General features: G+C 44.5%; 1 protein-coding gene across 4 annotated transcripts in view; it reads right to left on the bottom strand.

The window, feature by feature from the left end:
• REEP1 (receptor accessory protein 1) overlaps positions 1 to 15,655 on the bottom strand; it is a 60,065-nt gene extending 44,410 nt beyond the window's left edge. For 2 of the 4 annotated variants that reach the window (XM_052681416.1, XM_052681417.1), the window contains exon 1: positions 15,477 to 15,655. In XM_052681416.1, coding sequence (XP_052537376.1) covers positions 15,477 to 15,508 — 32 coding nt within the window. In that variant the 5' untranslated portion in view covers positions 15,509 to 15,655. The remainder of the gene's footprint in view (positions 1 to 15,476) is intronic. The other 2 variants (XM_052681419.1, XM_052681418.1) reach the window with 2 other exon arrangements.
• Between the last annotated feature and the right edge of the window lie 1,384 nt (positions 15,656 to 17,039).

Below are 17,039 nucleotides of genomic sequence, written 5' to 3'. Positions count from 1 at the left end.
GAAAAGACCACTAGTCCAACCACTGATCCACCTCCACTATGCTCACTACCACATCCCTCAGTGCCACATCTCCACAGTTCTGGAATACCTCCAGGAATGGTGGCCACCTCCATGAGCAGCCCGTGTCAATACAATCAATGCTCAGAGTGCCAGGACTAACAGACCTCCACAAGTTCTGGAAAGAGCATGGAAAACCTTGGTTGGATCCCTACAGTAGCCCAGAAGAGCAGTTCAGCATGGAACATGTATCAGGTATGGTCATGGTAAGCTTGGTGTAAAACAGCCTGAAGAGAAAATCATTCTGCTGTCTGCACATCTCTATAAACATGATAGTAAATGAACAACAAACTCCTTCCATCAGTACAACCTTAATTTTTATCTCTCTCATATTCTACATTAACCCAAAAAACTAGACCACCAAATATTTAGAGGGACCAGCTACACTGAAAACATGTGGACCCACATTGGACCTACCCACAGTATTCCAGATCTGGGTATCCAACCTCTAGTTAAGTTTAAAAAATAAAATAAAACATCTTATTTCAATAACACATTTCAAACAAGGATTTCAAATGGCTTTATCAGTGACTTGAGAAGTAAAGCAGTTTGCACTTTCATTGATTATTTCATTGATTATTGATGTTTTATCTCTATTTTAAATGGTAGGGACAGTGACACTCACTTGAAAATATACAGGATATGGACAATGCCCAGTTTTAAACTCTAGTTTTAAAGCAGCAGAGTAGGAAAAGAAGGCAAGATGATTCTACAGGTAACATCACAATCTTCAGACCACCTCGATCCCTTGGTTAGCAGAGGCATCAGAATGTCACATGCTATATTTAACAGCTGCAACATTGCAGGGAGTTCACGGGCCGTGCAAAACACACTTCTCTTTATGGTCCACAGACACAGACTGCTATTTCTACTGGCCACTAGAGCAACATTTCAAAGAAAGGCTGGGCACCTGCCCTTTTACCAGCATAATTTAAAACACAAGTAAAGAAAACGAGACGCTGTCACACAGCCTTAAAAAGGTAGACTCCTAGTCTTTACTCATATGCATTCTGCAAGAATTTCTAGCGTGGATTTAATAGACTTCCTTCCTCTAGGGTCATTTCTCATTTCATTCATCCTTTTTAATCTTCCCATTTTATATGGATAATAACAGTATCTTAATGAAATGCATGGTGCACTGAGATAAACAAGGAAGGAGGGCTCCCCAGCTGCAGCTACACTGATACAGAGCAGCCTCCAGTCTAGCCTAGGCACAAAGGGAAGGAAATTTGAAGCAAACAAGCCTCTGTACTGAAGCCATGGGTCACTAACAAACAGGCAGAGCTGCTGACTACAACTCTGAATTCAGCTTCAACTACCAGCAAAATTATCTGCCTCTAATTAAAATAAATTGGAAGAAAAATGACCTTATAGTGGATAATCCTAAATCACAGCATTAGGATAGATGATAAAAAGCTGGGCTCTGCACACACAAAGGAGCACAGAGGCACTCCAACCCAGCCCCAGGACTGACACCCATCCACAGAGTCAATAGGAGAGGTTCTCCTGAGCATCCTACAGACCAAAACATTTTCTGCCTATAGGGGTATGATACTTATTATGGGATGCATGGGCAGACAGCAGACTAAAGTTCACATCTGATAGGAAGGCATGCCAACATGAAGCTGCTCTGGCACTTTGTTCAGCCTTGTTTCACATCTTTCTTCTTCACACATCCGTTCACAATGGTCAAGATGTAAAATACCTACTGAATTCCTTCTGAATATAGGGAGCAGCCAACACTTGCCACCAAGGACCTTCATCATTAGCACTCACAGGAGAGTGGAAGAACGTTCTCCAGGGCCGACTCCAGAGGAACCAGGCTCTCCCAGCATCTTAGAAGCAGCAGAGATTTCCTGCCAGGTGTATGTATTCAGTCTGTTTTCCTTAGTATCAACAAACAGCAGCTTAGATAGTAAAGACATCAACACCAAATCATTGTAAACGCTTGTCTTCCCCACACTTTCCCATCTGAGAAGAGCAAAATCCTTAAGCAGATGTCACTTAGTGTGTTATTTGTGTCCTTATATTAGGGAGACCCTAACTGGACACGTATTCAAGCCAGACACTGCCTCTCAGCTGCCAAACAGAGGGGAAAGATCACTGAATCTGCAGGCTAATCATCTCACTAAACCAACCACATATCCAGATCAGAACCACGCAATACCTTCCCTTCATCAGAGGTGCAGAACAGCTCTCTCGCTCAATGACAAAGAGATTTTCCCTTGCTGTTTGGAGAACTGCCTTGCTCAGCTACACCACGTCCTTCACTTGGCAAGCAGCGCTCTCCCCAAGGAGCTAGCCAGGAGCCCTGCTGTGCCATTACCAGATGTGTCACTATAGCAGGACTCTCAAAATGCTCCTTTCTTAGCTACCTGTAAAACAAAATTTGAATCCCATTGGAAGTATGTAAAGAATAGTACCACCTTGTCTCAATTTGGGATTTAACACGGACCTGTCACCAATAGCCAAAGACAATTAAAAAGGTTGTGAGGGAGTTACAGTGAATATTCATGAACACTTCTTCCTTCCCCTTGCTTAGCCACATTTTGTGAGCCAGAAGAACTGCTGGATGTCCCCTTATCTCTACAGTTCCTTGTGTTATTTACTGTGCAGCATCACAATAAAAGGTAATGGTTTTATGGTAATGCTGTTGCATGATCCACTCTTGCATAAAGCCACTAGCACAGAGGTCAGCTTATTTACTTCTATGCCTACCTCCATAGCTGACCGCATGTATTTGCAGATAAAATTATACTTACTTTCTCCATGTGGTTCCCAGCTCCAGCAAAAGAAAGGAAATTATCCATGCACACACTTAATAGCCATGCAACGCTCATTTTTAAAAGGGTCAGAGGCTGCAATGTCCAATAAAGCCTTGCTTGAGTAGAAATTTGATTTAATGGGTTTCTGTAAATTACAATCTCTGACACGATGTCTAAATTCCACCTTTAAAAGTTGGAGAGCTGTATTTTCTAGGGTAAGCAGTGGAATAGGCTCCCCAGGGAGGTGGCTGAGTCACCATCCCTGGATGTGCATAAAAACCGTTTGGATGTGGTGCTCAGGGACATGATTTAGCAGAGGGCTGTTCGGGTCATGTGGTTGGGTTGTGGTTGGACTCGATGATCTTTAAGGTCTTTTCCAACCTGAGCAATTCTATGATTCTATGATTCTAATGTAGAAGAGTTTAACAAAACCAAGACTAAGACATACTCAGCATTTTCAAAGGGCTCACCTATGTCTGTAAGAGGACAAATACAATTCAAGAAGCTTTCACTTCTCTGCCTTATTAATTAAAAGAAACTTTACAGCACCACAGCTGGGTGTATAGCAGGATGCTACACACAGAAATATCAATGTATTTAAGTCTTCCTGTCCTCGAGTAGTTCTCAGAAAGCCTTGGGAAGTTCTTGATTGCTCATTTTCCAGACTGGTTTCCCAGAGGTTCAGCTGAGTATTCCCCCAGTTGGACACTGATCAAGCACTGCTGACATGCAGAGCTTACATCTGTCACTGAGCAGGATACAGTCACTCATTTGAGCTCGGAACATACAGCATACTGCATGGGTGAATGTCTCTGGCATTATTACATCTCTTAGGAAGAGATATTACTGCATAGCCTTTAAAATAAACGTAGATCCCTCAGCAACGCTTCCACGTTGCCCAGAATCACAGCAAAGGTTGAAAGTTCCCGATTTACAATTCCCTTTGCAGGTGCATGTGACAGATATAACTCACACAGTTTGCACAGGAATCTAAAATATCTTTGTTCTTTGCTCAACAAAGAGAACAAAAGTATAAGAAATACTAGAATTCAGACGTGCTGATTCAGCACTCAGGGATGTTTCACAAGATCCAAGGCTTCTCTTCTGAACTCTGGAATCTCTAATCACTTCTCATTAATTTTCCTACATCATTCATTTCACTGCTTAATTCCTCTGATACAAAGAAAGACATCAGCTTCTCACAGATCATTTTATTCCACTGAACATCTCCAGGTTTGGTACTCCTTGGTGAACATCTGATCTCTTCCTTTAATTCCTGGTATTTTCCTATCTTATCAACACTTCTCCCTAACGTTTAACAGCTCAGACACTTTCCTGTTACAACAAGGACTCCAGATTTCAGTGTCTGTAGCATTCAATAAATCAGCTTTGGGTGTCTCACAATAAGACAGAAGAAGGAGTCTCTTTCAGCTTCCACCCATATCCCTGACACTACGACTATTTAACTGCATTATGATTTATAAGTTTAACAACAATTAATTGCACAGAGTTCAGGAAAGACTTAAGAGCGAGGACCATTATCTACTGAAGCATCTCACAGTACAGCGCTTCATACAGAGAGCTTCAAGGGGAATTCATAGATTTTGGACAGAGTGAAAAAACCTTTAGAGCAGCTGAGACAACAAGCGGCTTTCAGAGATGATGAATATCTACAGGTTCCATCGATCTTGCTGGAAATTAAATGCTTTTCTCCACTGGAAATCAGCAGCTTGGTAACAGCCCAAGTAAAGTCAAACCTGGAAACAGAAGCTGCAGTTTCCAGGCTAAGTTTCTATGCTAGCTTTTATCACCTCCATCATCACACTTGGATGACCTCACTCTGTGAGCACTGCTCAGTACTTCAGAACTGCCAATACTTAACATTTGTTCATTTAATCTCATCAGGTGAATTCTTGGAATTGATTACAGGAACATTTCTGTTCCAAATAAATTCTCAGACTTAATGATTTCTCAGAAAAGAGCAGGCAAACAGTCTTGCAGTATTGGAGCACAAACCAGAGTGCACAGATATATATATGTACATATTATACAAGTCATGACTTCAAGCTCAATCTCATGATTTGGTGAAGGGTTTTGACTAAAGCTTTTTTACACGCTGCAGACAGCAGGACTGCTGCCCAGCTATGCAATCTTTGTTCTGGCAGAAGATGTCACGTTGCCATTTGCATTCAATTTTGATCTCTCCCAGACTTCTCGTATCTCTCTGAATTCTGGGTTTTGGCTAAGAGCACTAGACATAAGAGCTATGAGCCACGGCACTGTTCTGTGCTGCATTTCCCAAATGCAAATGCACTCAGATGAGGGCCTGTGACACAAACATATCCTTACATGGGGAGGAAAACCTCTTAGTTGAGAGTTCGAATAAAAACAAAAAACAAAAACAGCGTATTGCACAACTCAGAGTGGTAAAGGTTTTGAATTTTCTCTTTCTTTTGGCTCAGTGACTTCACCTTCTTTCCCTTCTCACCTTCTCTTACACAACTTGCAGCTGGCAGCTACTCAAAATATAACATGAAATATAAACTGAGGCTTAGGAACCAGATGGAGACTTCACAGAAATAACTTTAAAGGGAAGCAAGGGGAAAAGAAGCCAATGCCTCTACGTCCATTACAGAGATTTCTAAGCAGGCAGCTACGTGAGAAGGCAGCCTGTACTTTTGGTGGGAACACCCACACCACCTGCTATCCTATGTATGTTTTTCCACCACTTCTTATTCACTGTCATATGCTGGTTTAAACGCCACAGTCCAATGTTTGTTCTCCTGCCCAGACAAGAAGATTCACACAGGATGACAGCACTGCAAGTGCAGCTCTCCAGAAACAAAGCATTGCTGTTTGAAGTGCAGTGGTTAATTGTTTCAGCCACACCACGTAGCTGAACGTGCCTTGAGAACTACCTCTTTACAGACTGCAGCCATTTATGGACTGACTGCCTGGATCGAGGTTTCCTGGTTTCAAGAACATATCTGAAGCACAATAGCTTTTTGAATAGGGATCCGATTTGTTACAGCCAAGTATCTGCAAACCTCAGCAGAATAATAATTAAGAAAGAATACAGAGCCATTCCTGTGGCAGTAGAGCACCTCTGAGGGCAAAAACCTCAGGGCATGCTATAGCAAAGAGGGGAAAATATCCAATCTATAAGTAAATACTAGAGAGGGGGAAAAAAAGAGATGTATGAAGTACATTTACATGGGATTAACCATGAATTGCTACAAACCACAGGAAAAAAGACAAGTGGTTTGGATTTCAGTACCATGCAAAATCTGGCATAGTATTTACACACTTAGAATGCACGCCCTGCCTCATGGACAGCAGCAAAGATCTTTCAGTCTGTCTGCATGGAGTCTCTTAGCCAGCCCTGTTCATTCTGAACTGATCCAGCAGTAATCTGCACAAGTATGCATGGGATCTGTATCATCAGTCACATGGCACCTCCTCTTGGCCCTTGGCAAGGACTGGCAGCAGACTCTTGCGATTCCCAGTTCTGCAAAACAGCACTGAAATGGATTTAAGACAGCCAGGACCTTAAATCACACAAGCAAAGCGCTAACCACGTGAGGCAGCCTCGGAAACGCCTCTGAAGGTCTTCATGTAACATGTAGGTATGAAGTACAAGAGAGAACAGTTTCTCCCTGTTAGTAACAAACTAGTTTGTATATGTTGGGCAGCCTGCAACAAGGCATTGAGACATCCAGGCTGGATGTGGCTCTGGGCAGCCTGGAATGGTGATTGGAGACACTGCACATAGCAGGGGGGGTTGAAACTAGATGATCATTGCACTCCTTTCAAACCCAGGCCTTTCTGTGATTCTACAAAGATTCCTCCAAGCAATTTGAAGAGAAGGTGGTCACACTCCTCATCCTCAGCTTTCCGTGGGTACTAATGCTTATTACAGAGCTCAGTTGTGAACTTTCACAGAGCACTGAGGTCACAAATACCCTGATGACGGCTTTGCATCAGCCCATCTGTTGGTCTTCAGTCACTGAAGCACAGGAAAAGCCATATGACAATTTAATGATAAAATTGCCAACACTAAGATGAAAGAAAGGACAGGATCAATTCAATTTGAGACTCATGAGAAATAAAAGCCTCTTACTGTCTTGAACTGGCCAATTTCCATCACATAAAGTGCAACTTCTTAGGATCCAGCTGGCACCCTCTCCAAGGCTCTCTCCATTCTAGGCTACAAACACAACCCTGGGCTTCGCATCGGGTAGATTTACTTCACTCACTGACTTCAACAGAGCTGCACCTGTTTTTGCACGCTGAAGCCCTTCTGTTGCCTTAGGAATAAGAAAATGATTGAGGTTTGCATCGAATCAGCATTCTCCAGCTATTTATTCCCTCTGTCTGCAGAACATCCACCCATGACCCTTCAGGTTTACAAGCAAAGACTGGGAATTTTTGTGGCAGTTCCTGTTAAAATTTGGCAATGCATCACTTACGCATCGACAGTTAGGCTAGATGATCTTGTAGGTCCTTTCCAACCTTGTGATTCTATGATTCCATAGTCTAATTCCACTGACAAAACAGACCAGATGTGATTATTTCAGAAATGAACTGATTTTGTCCCCTCATTTACCGTGTTATTTTTATTAGAAGATTACATCAATAACTTTTCTATTAAATTCTATCCAAATCTCCCGCATGAATCTGCAACTTTTAGGTTTTCCAGTACTAAACTTATTACAAATTACCATCTAATAGTCAGCCATAAGACAATATGTCATATAAAATGCTACCCAAACACTGATGCAAGAAGCCTTACTTAATGCTGTGAGATGGGAGAATGCTAGCATAGACACAGTTTTAGCCAGTAAGGCATAGCAATTCTAGTAGACCTGTTCAAGATTACACCATGATAGTCACTGTTGCAGATACAGAACAGTTACAGCTGTATACATCTACAGGTATGGAGAGGGAGAGTGATGACATACTAGGAGAGGATCATTAGATTATGGTTTCTCCCTAAGCCAGAGTCAGCAGGGGATTGTTTGACTGATTGCAGTATGACGGCTGTAAAAAGAGGTTAGCATAACATCACAAAAGTGAGAAAACATCAACAACATTTATGCAGGAGATTATTTACTCTTCTTTCATTGTCTGTGTTTTTAAGGTATCTGGTTTAAATAACAGCTTCCTCTGTGTTTGATCCTACAAGAAAGACTGTTTCCGTATATAGGACAGTAGAGCGTGTTACCATGGAAATTATTATGATCTACTTAAATTCAACAAATCCAGCCTTGTGGAATATATTCTCCTGAGTATCTCACTTTAATTATTAATGTTCTTTTTAAATAGCAACATCTTTCTGTTTTGACTGAAATCTTTGTAAGCAGAATGAAAACAATAAACCTGGAAAGTAGAATCCTCTGTCCAGCTGCAAAACAGATGCAATTATGCCAGGGAAGATGCAAACTGCCCCCAGCCTGCCCTGCCAAAGTGCTTCAGCTCAGACCTAAATGGATCACTTGAAGTGACACATTTCAGTGTCTGTATCTGCTATGCCCCTGGTCCCTCTTATTTTATTTTTTTTTCTTTTTTCAGCAAAAATACAATTAAAATAGTGGGTTCTGTTTGTTGGTGCGTGCTTTTTGCAAAAGCGTGTGTTCAGCAGTACCTAACCATGACCATCAATTCATTTCCACACAGCCTCCTCCTGTGCTTGTTCCCTAGCCACGCATGCCCTGCAGACCCATTCAATCTCTTCCCACAGAGTGTATCACCCAACTCAACGCCTTTCAGCCTCAGCGCAGCTCCAGCATCCATCTTCCTCCTGCAAGTGTCACCGTGAATTCTGCAGATAGATTTGAGGAGCCAGATGGTGTTATTCATGATGACTTAACACTGAGGATCAGACAAGCCGATTCTTGTGGGTCACATAATAGGGGATGGCTCACAAGTCTAAGTTTAGATACGCACAGACACAATCCAGCTCTTGAGTTTCCCACACTGCCCTCCTGGTTTCTCTCCTCTGTCACTGCTTGAGCTCTGCTACATGATGGGCCAGACTACACAAAACATCCCAGAGCACCTCTGAACTCTTGATTATTTGACTTGGAAAAGTTCCGCTCAAAATCCATATTTACATCGCTCACAAATTCTCCCTTCAGAACATGAGGCAAGAAGTTTTTGGCTGTCTCTAAAGATACTTATTTAGAGCCTGGAAACAAGGAATACAGTTAACGAGCTCAACTGAGCTCATTGAAAGGAAGCAACAGTATGAACTCAACAGAACAGAAGCATTTCTGGGGCAGGAGCTGCAACTGTTCATTGATGCTGATAGCACTGAATTGCTCGGTAGATCTGAAGGCAGGCTACACATGTTGCCTTGGCATCCCTGGGACCAGTCCAAAAAGCACAAAACTCCAGACATGAGGAGCATTCTTCCTAGCTCTTCACAAATAGGTTTCTCAGTGCTGGTTTTGTTGTCCCACAAAATCTGCTGCTTCACAGAGTGAAAATTTACCATTGGAGAGAAGGAGGAAAGCCCAAATGCAGCCTGATTCATTGGTTGATTCATTCCTTCTTTGGAATTGCTGTTTAGCAGTAATTAGCACATTAACAGGAAGGGCTGCAGCAAGTAAATAGGCAGCATTTGGAGAAACACTGGAGAAGCATGACATGAGGCCAGTGCTGTCAAGCTGTCCTTCTGTCACTCTTAGTCTTTAACTTGACATCAAACCCTCTGCCTCCATATAAATGTGTCTCTTCTGAAAAGTAATGCTTACTCTTCTTTTCTTTTTACTGTACTATCTTTCCTTCAGTACCATCACTGCCTCTCTCTGACTATATATCAGCTTTTGCCAGTCTACAGATCTCCGCTTTATCACCTATATAAAATTTGAATCCTTGTCTCCCCTTGATAAATTCCACCAAATGTGTTTACAAGAAACAAGCAGCTAAGAAGAAATGCCTGCTCTGTGACGCCTGTCAGTATGAGAGAGTCGCTTTGTGTGCAAAGCTTGAGAAAGCACCACTAATTTCCCTGTTTCTGGCATGCTGCTCCAGGTCCAGAATGCCTCCCTGGGTGCTTCCTGCAGAATAAGCAGAGCACCCTGTTATCTCAGTCCTTTTCTTAGGTGGCACACAAACCACAGACAGAAAAGACGCACCTTTTGTTTTGTTGTTTTTTCTAATCCACTTTCTTTCACCACCTGTTTTGCCTGTATTTCACCGATTAAGAGCTCCTTAGAACAAAAATCTACTCTTATTCTATGTATGTGAAATGCAAACCATGAACACTATACCAGTAACAGTGTCAGAAAGAGGTGCACAGGACCTTAAATGACTCATCAGGAAGGCAGAGTTGCATTTATTCATATTTATCTTTAAGTTACTTATCTTCATAATGCTACAGAACTAAGGAGAACCAGGTAGGGAAAAAATCTCATCACATAGGGTGCTGTACAATGAAAAACACTAAATTAAAGTTCTCATCCCAAAGAGTTTACAATCTAATCTAATCATGAGTGACAAGAAAAGGATGCGAATTAAGTGACATTTTGCCAGGTATTTTGCTTGTGAAGGCTTTGTTCACTCAGACCCTTCCCTCCACTGAGCCATTCCATCTCAACAAGAACCATCTGAAACCTGCTGAGTAGCCCTCACTTTTTGTTACAATCAAGTGCAGCCAAGCAAAAAGAAGCCTAGACTTGGACCCGTTATCCAGTGAAGACATGGAAGAACTTGTGACATATAATGGGTCGACAGCAACCCAAACTGACCAATTCTTCTGCATTGCAACTGAAAGTTCCCAACATACTGCCTCTGCCTGCTGAAAGCATGGAAGCAGAAAGGCAAATGCACTCTTACTACTCAGAAGTAGTAGGAGGTGTGATCACACACACTTCTTTGTCTTCTCTGTACTGAGTGTTTCCTCTTGACCTAACAGCTCTTTATTCGATGCATTATCTTTAATGGAAGCTTCTGTGAGATGGCTGTCTCCCTCCATTAACTGCAGTAACAGCATGGAGGAGCTTTTCTTCAACCTTATCTAATCACTGGACCAGCTGATCTTTTGCAAGAAATATACAGCTCATTTTATACCCCACTATTGCTTAAGGATAGATGATGCATGAGTAGCATGGATTGGTAAAATGTCCAAATACGAATATTTTACAAAACTGTAAGTTTGATTGCAAAACTTATAAGTAAGGAATACAGTAAAAAAAAAAATAATTAAATCAATTTAAAATTTAATTAAATCAGCATAACTGATAATTATCTGCAGGTGGGTTTCTGTGGTAGAGTTGCTGTCTTTTCATGGACTGACAGCCACATGTAGACCACAGGCTGAGTAACTGGGATCTGAATCTCCTTTCTAAGACTAAGCAACATCTTGTAAGTACTGCAGTGCCCAACCTTACAGGCAGTTTGGCTGTCTGTAACACTGATAGCAGCATTGAGGATCTGGAAGGCAATGCACCTATATTCAGAACATTTAAGCTCTTGGCTGTTTAACTGTTTTGGGTAGCACCTAAGTCTGTACTTTTGTTCCATCCTCCTACATCCATCCCAAATTCTTAAAACAAAGCCCAAACCCAACGGCCAACTCTTACTAATACACTGCTCAAAAACCAATCTGATGACACAAGATTAAATTCACGTATGGAAGTACATTAATAGAGTGACATTGAGTGGATCCCCTAAAAGGAAAGTACTGCATTAAGGCAGCTGCAAAGGTCAAGCCCCTTAGTTATTTCCACAACTTCTAGTCTGGTAAACACCCTCCCTTACCAAACCAGGACTGGTAACATCTGCGTTGTACGGTTGTACATTCAGGAAAGCCTTCCCCACTGGGGCTAAGAGCATTTCCACATCTGTGCTTGTGCAGGGAATATGTGGGTCACAGTTGACAAAGCAGCAGGCAGCGTTATCCCCTGCAGTGTGATCCTCACGCTCACATTTCACATGAAGGGCAAAGCAAATGTCGCACCTGCGCTGGATGCTCCTCTGTCAGTTACTGTCACCAACAGGTTCTGTCTCCTCAGCAAAGCCACAGTGGCACATCAGGCTGGAAGCCACCAGGACCAGGGAATCTTTGTGTGAGAGAACAGCAGTGCAAGATGTGTTTCCAAGAGATTACACCACCTTATGGTACAGGTAACCATTCCTGGTAAATTCCGCTTGCATTGCAGGTGGTTCACCCTTCCCACTTCCCAGTACATGACAGAGAGGACCACAGAAGCTCATCCCACAGCCTCAGGAGGATGCCAGGAGCACGCTAGGCCTACTGCTGGATATTGTTTTGTTCAGACCTACCTACTTCCAGCCAGCAGCCAGATGAAAGAATGCTTCTCATAGATTCCCAAATCCCTGTTACTTCCCCATAGAGCTGGGAATTCCCAGGGAACGTATCTGAGGCTGCCACAAACAATTTCATAAACATTTGCAATGAGCTTTTAATGGCAGGAACTCAAATCCGTGAGCCACACTGTCATCTCTGCTATCGATGACCTGTCAGTAGAAATGAGGTTAGATCAGACATCTCCTTCCTTGGCGATGTGTTCCACACTGAAAGGCTTTCAAGAGGCAATGGGACATGCCAAGCTTCCAGAAACTTGCCCTTTTGTTCTTTATTATCCCCCATCTTTATTGAAAAAGCATTTCCATGTTAATACAGTGGGCTTAATTTATATATTCCACTTTTAATTTTAAAATATTTTTAGACAACAGCCTAAAGTATAGGAAGTCTCTAAGCACCTACAATTGCTGTAGCCAGATCGGACTCTGATAATGAAAACAGATCCCAAGTCCTCCTGCTAGAGCGTTCCCTACCACCTGAAGTGAAAAGACCCTCCTTTGCAATTATCGGCAGTAAGCTGGAGATGGGAGGACATGCCGCTGCTCCCTTCTAGTCAGTCTCAAGGAAGACAAATTCAGCACAGTTCACTTCACAGCTGAAATACAGACGTGCCAGGATGTCCTTTGAGATGTACTCAGAGATGATGAATAAATAAGGGCTGGTAATTAACTCATGATGAGGTCCCATTCCAGTTACTGTCAGAAACAAAGCAACAAAGACTCCAAGATGCAACAGTCACAACTACGGTGATTCCAGACATCCCTTGGTGAAAAAGTCAGCTGCCTGACTGCATGTGGAAGGGGCAGATTGCTCACTGGCCTCCTTCAGCATCGTTTTGGAAATAGAAGTCGCCAGGACAGAAGCAGTAAAGATCAAATCACAGGCATGATTGTTTGAAACTGCCACAGTGCTCTGCTGAGGGAATGCATGTCCCAGCCCCAAATGTAAAAATGCACTGAATTGCATACCCACTAATTAAAGATGACCGAGCACAGATAAGCAACTGGGGTAATAAAGGTGACAAAGCATTCAAGAGCCAAAGCAAGGGTTTGCTCTTGGTTTTAGAGCCCTTACTATTAGCTGAGTCATATTGGTAAATCCCACATAGACCTAAAAGCAGAAAGCAAGATTCACAAAATGATTAAATCACACCGTGACATTTTCCCTCATAATCCTTATTAGCTAACAAGATTCAAAGGGGAGGGGAAGGGGAAGGAGGAAAGCTGAATAGGCACGAAAAAGAAAAAAGCCTAAACCAGGTGGCCATTCTACTTAGAGCACAGCTATCTGTACTGATGGATGAGTTGACAATTCATAATCAGATGAGGAAATCAGATTACACAGTTTAGATCTTTGTAATCATCCTAATCTGTATATTGAGGAGTCAGCAGCCACACACCAGTTAACCTGAGCAGGTTCAGGTTGTGCTGTGCTATGCCACAGGTACAGTTTGGCCTTCTGGCCCACGATGTGCTGCACTAATCCCTTGGCTGCAGGATAAACTTTGCTGGCTAACTGTAACACAGCAGCCTGGAGGAAGCTCACAGCAGTCAGCAGCAGTTACACCACCTGCCTGTTCTTGTCGTCATACAAAATACAGCAACAAGTTCTCCTGTGTATATCCCTGTCATTTGTCAGTAGAAATGATAAACAGAATTGCCTTTTATTTTTTTAAGCAATCTCTATAACTGCTCTGAAGACCAAAACATCAGGTCACCTCCCCCAGGCAGATCTGCATGGTGCTCTGCACCCAGCCAGAAGGGCTGGTCCACATCACACATCGCCCAGCATCTGCAGGGACATAAGATTACCAATGTTCTCCTCTCTTTCTTTACAATGCTAGCCCCAGTAAACTGCATCTTAAGCAATATTCTATGGCATTATGATGTTGCTGGGATCATAACAAACCCACACCTTTCTGGTGCAGAGCATTCTTAAAGGACGGATTATATGTTAAGTGGTGGTGCAAAGACAGTGGTGACCAAGGCTAGCTTGCACAAGATTTCCTTATGTTACTGTTTTTTAGTTATTACTATGACTAATATTTAAATAGCACGTTCAAATTATCATTTGCCATTGACACTGTAGCATAAGGAATAATTGGTACCACCCACTACACGATTCCATTCTGTGACACGCTGCTCACACAAAGCAAAGGGAACGGGAAGGTCTGTATGCTCAGCTAATTACCTGAATGTGCTGCCCTTATCCTACCCCAGTCCATGTGCCTAAGATGAAATCACCTGTATATGTGTATGCCAATGCAAGCAAAATTACCATCTCTCATTTGACATTCCTTGTTCTTGAAGATTATTCGGATTACACAATGATTATTTTAAAAGCAAAAGTCGGTCCAGAAGAAAGAAAAGCAGCCTCAGACAATACATGCTACAGCTTGCACTGCTATAAGAGATACTTGTAGTTATACCATTCAAATTAAACCTCTTCAGTGCTAACATGCTTTCTTTGAATGAAGTGCAAACCCACCAACGCTAGCAACAACTGCAGCTGAATCCAGCTCATAAACCTCTGGGGGCTACATTCAACTCTAGAACCCTCCAAATCCTTCATACCCAACAGCCCCACAACACCTTTATGATATATAGAGATAGCTAAGATCAAGTCGAGTTTTTCTTTTTATGTCTCATCTCAAAATTCAAGAAATGAGATCATGAAAATGCCTTAATGGAACCATGCTGATGGTGCAACCTCATGGCACGTTTCTCACAGACAAAGAAAGTGACAGGCCTTTCCAGATCTTCCTCCACACCTTCAGAGCATGGGAGATGTTCTCCTGAGCTCCAAGCTCTACGTACAGAGAAAACCCCGAACAATCTGTGTGGTTCAGCACCGCAGCCTCCAGCAGCCACACTGCTCAGACGGCAGCGTGTGCCACAGCGGCCATCCCGCTGCCCCACCTTCGGCATCACCTCACCTCCTCACGCATTTTCCGAGCGTCATCCAAAACACCTTTTCCTCCCGAATCTCTCTCCAGGAGGGGCAGCTGGGGCGAAATATCTCGGCAGGTGGGGGAAGACATCTCCCTGTCGCCCCGACAGCGTTTGCAGGGAATTTGTGCCCGCACCAGGGCGCGGACGAGCCGGAGGACAGGGACACGGAGCCGCACGCTTCCCCTCCCAGGCTGGGGGTCCTCGGGGCCGCCCGATCTCGCTTACAAAGCCCCGTTCCCCCGGTGAAGCAGCGACCGGCGGGGCCGCGCTCTCCCGCAGCCGCTCACCCCGTCACCTTGCCGTGACAGCTCCGCAGCGTTCCGCAACCCACCCGTAATATCCCCGCGCTGCGAATCGCCGGCGGCTACTCACACCACTAGCCTGGAGATGATCCATGACACCATGGCTCCGCTGGCTCTCCCGGCACGGAGGGCTCGCCCCCGTCTCCTCGCCCGCCGCCGGCCGCCGCCCGAGTGAGCGGGGCGGGCGGCTCGGCCATCCGGCCCCGCAGCCTCAGCGCAGCCTCACTGGCGGCACCGCCGGCAGCCAACGCGCAGCCGGCCTCGGCCGCGGAGATTGGGCAGAGCCCGGGGACCCGCCGCCGCCCCCCGCGGGACTCGGGGCTGCGGGAGGAGGAGCCCGAGCCCCCGCCGCGTTGGTCCCGCCGGGCTGCCCCCGCTTCGCTGCCGGAGACGGGGAGCCCCGGTGCGAGGGCGGCGAGGGGCAGCCAGGGCGGGGTGCCCGGGCGGCTTTCGGACGTCCCCGAGGAGAAGAACACCCCCGATCCAGCCTCTCTGGCTCCTGTGCTAGCTCAGAGGTGCAGAGGGGAGCCCCTGGGCTCCAGGTTGTGCCCCAGCCTTTGAGCCTGACCCCGTCCTCTGCACCTTTCCATAGCGATTTATGGCTGTGGGTGAGAAGCCCTAAGTCCCCTCTGCTCCATGCTGAGCAGCCCCAGTTCCGTCAGCCTTTCCTTACAGCCATCTCAGTGCTCTCCACCCTTGCAGGATGTCCAGGTCTCTGTTGTACCGGGGATGCAGAACTGGACAAAGTACACAATACAAAGAAAACCCTACTGACTGCTCCTACCCAGCTAAAGCATGGTGCTGATGGGCTCCTTGGACACACAGCAAGAGACAGCTCTCCCCCCACACCTTAAAGTTAACAGGCACAGCTGGTAAACATTAGCCCAGCTGACAACCCATAACTGCCAGGTAACAGCCAGCACTCTCTCCTGTCAGTTACTTTTTATCAGGACATCTCACACAGCTGTGAAGCCCGATTTCCACAAGGAACGTCTGCCCACACACAGATCAAAAGATATTAGCTGAACCCAAACGGTTATACTGAACTGTTTCCTTCTGGCTCTGCTTTTCCCTTGCTACGCTGGCACAGTTTGTTTCGATTATAACTAATTGGTCAGAAAGCACCTTCCACTGCTTTGATTTTTTTCTTCTATCAGAAGGAACATCCCCGTGGGAATTCTTGATGCATTTTACAGTCTTGTAGCGATCCTTGGATCTTTACACCATGAGAACAGCCCCAAGCTTCCTCTGGAGGATGCTTCACAGAGCAGTTGGCCTGGTGTCACACATTTGGGCTGGGGATGCAGCTACCACAGCTGCACTGCAGGATCCCTGCCTCCAAGCCCAACACATTGCTTTTTCCTAGGACAGTGCACCTGCACCAATCTTTCCCCATCATTCTGAGGGAGCACAGCTGGAAGTGACTGAAATTCCTTTGTACATAATGAGTAAACTGCAAGGAACTGTTCCAGGGAAAGAATGAACGTTTCAAAGTGGAGGCAGCAGAGCTGGGAGCTGATCAGAGGTTTCATCAGCCCCAAGTGCCACAGAAATTCTCACACCTCCATCCACCTCCACAGGGGGAAATCCATCACACAACATCCAGCCCTTACCTAACAGCTTCTCACAGCTC

Source organism: Tympanuchus pallidicinctus, unplaced genomic scaffold (genome assembly GCF_026119805.1).
Source record: "Tympanuchus pallidicinctus isolate F22 unplaced genomic scaffold, pur_lepc_1.0 scaffold2, whole genome shotgun sequence".
In the NCBI taxonomy this organism is placed as follows: Eukaryota; Metazoa; Chordata; class Aves; order Galliformes; family Phasianidae; genus Tympanuchus; species Tympanuchus pallidicinctus.
The sequence above is the reverse complement of the archived record's forward strand: the minus strand, read 5'-3'. Positions and strand labels throughout refer to the sequence as shown.